The sequence below is a fragment of the Lithobates pipiens genome, unplaced genomic scaffold (assembly GCF_037356315.1).
Source record: "Lithobates pipiens isolate NorthernLeopardFrog02 unplaced genomic scaffold, aLitPip1_a1.2 Scaffold_8, whole genome shotgun sequence".
Classification (NCBI taxonomy): Eukaryota; Metazoa; Chordata; class Amphibia; order Anura; family Ranidae; genus Lithobates; species Lithobates pipiens.
This window is the reverse complement of record NW_027507903.1, coordinates 661,135,212-661,141,084: the sequence shown is the minus strand read 5'-3', so window position 1 is coordinate 661,141,084 and position 5,873 is coordinate 661,135,212. Positions and strand designations below refer to the sequence as shown.

The window sequence follows — 5,873 nt, the reverse complement described above, 5'->3', positions numbered from 1 at the left end:
AATATAATAAAACATCACTTTACATTTCAATGTAGACTTTTGTATCAGCATTATGTGATAAAGCCGAGATAACATAAGACAAGCCAGGGAGAGTCCCAGCTAATGGTCAGCTATTATCATAGAACAGGAGATTGGGCAGACTCATTCCTGATCATGTTTTCTGCCAGAGATTTCCCAGAATCCTGTCCTGTATGAAGGAGACGTGTATTTCTCGGGACTGAAAACGGCCGACATTGATAGAAAATGAGAAAAAAAAAATAGCCGTCACCGATTAGCCCTCTTGTGGTAGCTTTCGGCAGGTGAAAGAGAGAGACCGGGGAAGTTCATATCCCCCAACTGTCCCGGATTTGGAGGGACCGTCCCGGATTTTGAGGGACTGTTCCTGGATTTGGAGTGACTGTCCCGGATTTTGAGGGACTGTTCCTGGATTTGGAGAGACTGTCCCGGATTTTGAGGGACTGTCCCGGATTTTGAGGGACTGTTGCTGGATTTGGAGTGACTGTCCCGGATTTTGAGGGACTGTCCCGGATTTTGAGTGACTGTCCTGGATTATGAGGGACTGTCCCTGATTTGGAGCAAAGTCCCTCTGTCTCTCTTTCCTCCTCATTCGTCCCTCATTTTGGTCTGATCTATGTGGTTGTATATATAAAATGCACTATTTATCTATCAAAAAGTGTTTCCCGGTGTTAAACCTTTCATCCGATTTCTAAATGGCTGCATTTGCAAATGTCAAACGCCAATATAAAAAGGAATAATAACTAAAAAAAAACACTTTTGTGTTTAACTATTTTTTTTTGGTATAATTCGCCTTTAAGGGGGCGTGGCAGGGGGTGTGTCCTATGTACTTTTGATAATAGGTGTCCCCCGTTCCCATCTCAAATTGTTGGGAGGTATGGAAGTCTATTAACCACTTCAAGACCGCAATACACACACATATATATATATATATATATATATATATATGACTAGATCTTCTCTGATCGCCTCTATGGCCTTGGAGGACTGGAGTGACGTCACTGCGCAAATAGCGTGTGACATAAAAAATTGCAATGATCGTCATTTTATTCCCTATAGTCTCTGTTAAAAAAATGTATAATTTTTGGGGTATATAATTAAGCAGAGGGGGATGTGGACATGCCACAGTTAAAATGCTTTGGAACACGGCGCGGCAAAAATTGTCCCCACTGTAATGTCTGCTGTAGGCGGCCCGTTCAAGTGAACAGGGGGGGGGGTTCCCCCAGCCGTGTGCACTGCATGCAGGTGCCGGGCGCTGCTGTGGGGTTTAAACAGGTTGTGAGGAGCTGATATAACACCTCCTTACTGCTTGTCAAATGCCCTCTGAAGAGCGATCCAGATATGGATTGCTCTTCAGAGGGCACCGCATGTGCTATTTAGGCCAAGGGTGCTCAATCTGTGGTGCTCCAGCTGTTGCGAAACTACAAGTCCCAGCATGCCTCTGCTCTGGGAGCCATGCTTGTACCTGTGAGCCTTGCAATGCCTGATGGGACTTGTGGTTCCACAACAGCTGGAGGGCCACAGTTTGAGCACCCATAATCTAGGTAATTGTACAGCACATATCTGGAGGTGGGCATGAAGAAAACGAGGACAAGGAGGAAAAGAAGCTGGCGTTGGATTGTAAAGTGAACCCGACATTCCCTAAAAAGTTTATAAAGTAACAAAAAGATGGTGAAGTTCAGGTTCCTTATCAAGACTAATTCATGTTTATTGGGCAGAAGTGGAGCAATCTTTGTTCAGAGGTTCCCGACAAATAAGTCCCGACTAGGGATGGCCTTGCGGTTCGCCCGGCAGTCGGCTCGCGGCGAATTTTGCGTGTTCGCGATTCGCCAAACCGGCGGACTTCTGGCGCTGTTCGTGTGGCAGACATATGCGTTTACATTGTGAAAGAACTTTGACCCATGATGACACATACATCATGGGGTACAGGACAGCCAATTGAGACATTTCAGCACATGGACAATTGGACATTCCCCCTAACTTATAAATAGACCTGATCTGGCGGCCATTTTACATTCTGCCTTTTGTCAGTGTAGGGAGAGGTTGCTGTGTGGAGCAGGGACAGTCTGTAGTGACACAAATCACTAGCTATTAGGTCCACAAAAGTCCTTTTAAGGACTGATATAGGTGTACAGTATATAGGGTTGTACATGTATAATATACTTTCTTTCAAATGTAGAAAGAATATTATACTTGACTGCTGACCGATTCTGCAGCTGTCTTTTATCAGTGTAGGGACTGAGGGACAGTCTGCAAATCACTAGCTACTAGGCCCACAAAGGTCCTTTTAAGGACTGGTATAGTGGTATAGGTGTACTATTTGGTGTACAGTATATAGGGGTGTAATACACGTATAAAATACTTGCACATATAGAAAGCATAGTATAGTGCATTTCCACTGTGCAGCATTGTGACTGCTGAGTGATTCTGCAGCGATACTACAAAGAGTGACAAACGCAATTTAAAAAAAAGTATTATAACTGGTGTGGTAGACCAGTGGCCCCCAAAAACGACAGATTGAAGCGGGGTGTTATATACCTTCTTCCACATACATACTGCACTTCTCTAGAGACTTTTGTCACAGGGTCATTTAAAAAATGACAGGCAGAGGAAGAGGCAGGCCCTTCCACAGGGGTGGTAAGGGTAGGGCAGGAGCAACAGGCTTGAGCCAAAGTGGGAAATTGCAGAAGGTGCGTTCGATTACGTCAAAGGACGCACCAGATTCGGTTGAGTGGCTCACTCAGCCTTACTCTTCAGCACCCTCCTCATCCTCTTGATCTGCACCCTCTTCTTCACTCTCTGCTGTGTGCACCCCCAAAGACACTACCACCAACAGTGCTCTCTATCATGGTGCTGGTGTCGGTGCCCTCTATCTCGGTGCTGGTGTCATTGCTCTCTATCTCGGTGCTGGTGTCAGTGCTCTCTATCACAGTGCTGGTGTCAGTGCTTTCTATCACGGGGGTGGTGTCAGTGCTCTCTATCATGGTGCTGGTGTCAGTGCTCTCTATCTCGGTGCTGGTGTCAGTGCTCTCTATCACGTGGTTGGTGTCAGTGCTCTCTATCTCGGTGCTGGTGTCAGTGCTCTCTATCTCGGTGCTGGTGTCAGTGCTCTCTATCTTGGTGCTGGTGTCAGTGCTCTCTATAATGGTGCTGGTGTCAGTGCTCAGTCTCTATCATGGTGCTGGTGTCAGTGCTCAGTCTCTATCACAGTGCTGGTTTCAGACAGTGAGGGAGATAGCAGCGGAGAAGCCAATCAACAGGCAGTGCCAGCACCCTGGCTGAGGATCAGCACTGGACTGGCACCTCCGGACCACCGCAGTGGAGCCCTGCATAGGTGGGGTTAAGGGCCTGGGCAGAGGGAGGGGCTCAAGCACAGGTTGGCACACTGGGACACTGGCACAGGACTGCTCTGCCCTGACTGTGGCACTGATCATCTCCTGCACCCCCTTCATAGCCTGCCCTGACCTTGCCTCTCCTCTATGGCCTTCATGCGCTCCTTAATTGTCAAAATTTCACAGATAAAAAAAGAATGCTTGTTGCTGTCGATCCCAGATTCACTTAATACTTTTGTTATGTCAGTGTCCATGTTGTGGGACTATGTGTGCACAGCTAGTATGTATTTTGTGGCTGAAAATATGACCTGTAGGTTTTTAAGGTTCGCCTGCCATTACAGTCAATCGGGTCCACCACAAACTTTGCGGTTCACAAACTTTTGGCCACGTTCGCGGTCCACGTTCACGAAATGTCCCGTCAGAAGTTAGTCCATCACTAGTCCCGACCACCTCTTCCATATCAGTCTGCCGGAGCATGTAATTGCCGGGAACTGCAGCACAAGGATTACTCCGCCTATGCCCAAAAATCATCAAATAGTCCCGGAAAACCTGGACATATGATTCAAAACCTGGAGTGTCTGGCGGCAATCCTACTGTGATGTCACCAGACTCTGGACATTCTCATATCACCTGATTCCCCCCACAGATCTTTATACAACCATCTCTTACAAATAACACAGCATGGAGGGGCTCAGTGAAGGTGGTGGTGAAGGTGTGGAGGTGTCGGATCGGGTCACACAGATCATAAAAGGAGATCCGCCCGGCCTCATAATCCAGATATATCCTGACTCTGTTACTGCAGGGATTGGTGGGTAAGGGGATCCAATCATTGTTATGTGTCGCCATATACTCATCATCTTCCCTGTCCAATCCCCAGGACTCGTTATTATCTCCAATGATTGATGCACATCCATCCCTCTCTATACTGGGGTAACACATCCCGACTCTCCATTGATGTGACCTCCCAACATCCATTTCCCAGTAATGTCTCCCTGAGGAGAAACTCTGACTGCTCATCACCTGAGAACAATACAGAAATCTCTCTGGTGTATCTGGGTAAGTCTGGTATACAGCTCCCATGGATACAGTTTTCCTGTCATCTGATATCTGTAGATAATTATCAGCTGTGTTTACATCCAGTAATATGTCTGCAGCTCCCTGTAAATAGAAGTATACATTTACCTCCATTATTATACGAGATAAACCTTTGTGTAAGACCCCCGCCACATCCAGACCCCCTCCATCATGGAGGAGCTCCTCATGTCTCTCTCTGTCCTCATTATCTCCATCCTCAGTATCACACAAGTCACCTGTGTCTGATTCCTGTAAGACAGTCAGTGGATCCGTCACGTTACACAGCTCCTCAATGTGACGCAACTTCCTGGACAGCTCCTCCTTCTTTATTTCCAGATCCCGGATGGAGATGGAGATCCGCTCTGCCCTCCCGGAGATGTCCCTCAGGACTCTCTTCTCCAGGTCTTCCAGACGTCTCCTGAGATCTCTAAACAGGGCAGTGACTCTCTCGGTGTCACCAGCTTCTTCTTCTTCTACTTTCCTCCGGTGTTCCTGCAGACTCTGGACTCTTTCCTCCGTCTCCTCTCTCTTTGTCAGAAGTTTCTGCAGAACATTCCTCAGTGTCTCCTTCTTCATCTCAGAAGCCTCATCCAGTGACTCCATCTCATGTCCTTTATGTCCTGTGTGTTCTCCAGCCACACAAAACGTACAGACACAGGTCTCATCCTCAGTGCAGTAATACTCCAGGATGTTCTTATGGACGGAGCATTTCCTGCTCTCCATGGACAAGGTGGGGTCACATAAGACGTGTTCTGGGGACTTTTTGTGGACACTCAGGTGTTTATCACACAGAGAAACCTCACAGTGCAGACAGGATCTAACAGCAGGTACAGGAGGGTCCACACAGTGAGTACTGAAGACCCCGGATTCCTTCCGATCTTGCTGAGCAGACAGGAAATTCTCCACTATGTTACGTAGTGTTATGTTCCTGTGGAGTGCAGGACGACTCCTGAACCTTTTTCTGCATACAGGACAGAAGAAAACTCCAGACCCCTCCTGTGTATCCAGCACATGATCAATACAGACCCGGCAGAAGTTGTGTCCACATGGCAGCATTAAAGGATCGGTATAAATGTTCAGACAGACGGAACATTCCAACTCAGCTCTCAGATCACCAGACGCCATCGCTGACAGCAGACGAGGAAATGAAATGAAAGTCTCTGGACTCGGTTACAACTCATCTGCACAGGGCGAGGCTGAGCTCAGCTCTCAGGTTACTTATTCAGAATCCTTTTCTTGTCAGAACAAGACACGCCCCATGATTGTTTATGATTATTCAAGATTAACAGAGTGCCAAAAAGGTTTGCCGTGATTTACACTACAAAGGGAGACGGTACAATGACAAAATATTACAAGACAAGAGAATTAGGAGGACCTACTCATGGGGGCTTTCCATATAAAAGGAAGGACAAGAAGTATGGAAGGTTGGATTATGGATGAGGGTCTCATGGG

At 47.1% G+C, this 5,873-nt stretch overlaps 1 protein-coding gene across 1 annotated transcript; it reads right to left on the bottom strand.

The window, feature by feature from the left end:
- Positions 1–1,392: 1,392 nt before the first annotated feature.
- Positions 1,393–5,595, bottom strand: LOC143961819 (E3 ubiquitin/ISG15 ligase TRIM25-like). Its single transcript, XM_077471151.1, has one exon. The coding sequence runs from the start codon at positions 5,544–5,546 to the stop codon at positions 3,969–3,971; it is 1,578 nt and encodes a 525-aa protein (XP_077327277.1). The 5' UTR covers positions 5,547–5,595; the 3' UTR covers positions 1,393–3,968.
- Positions 5,596–5,873: the final 278 nt, after the last annotated feature.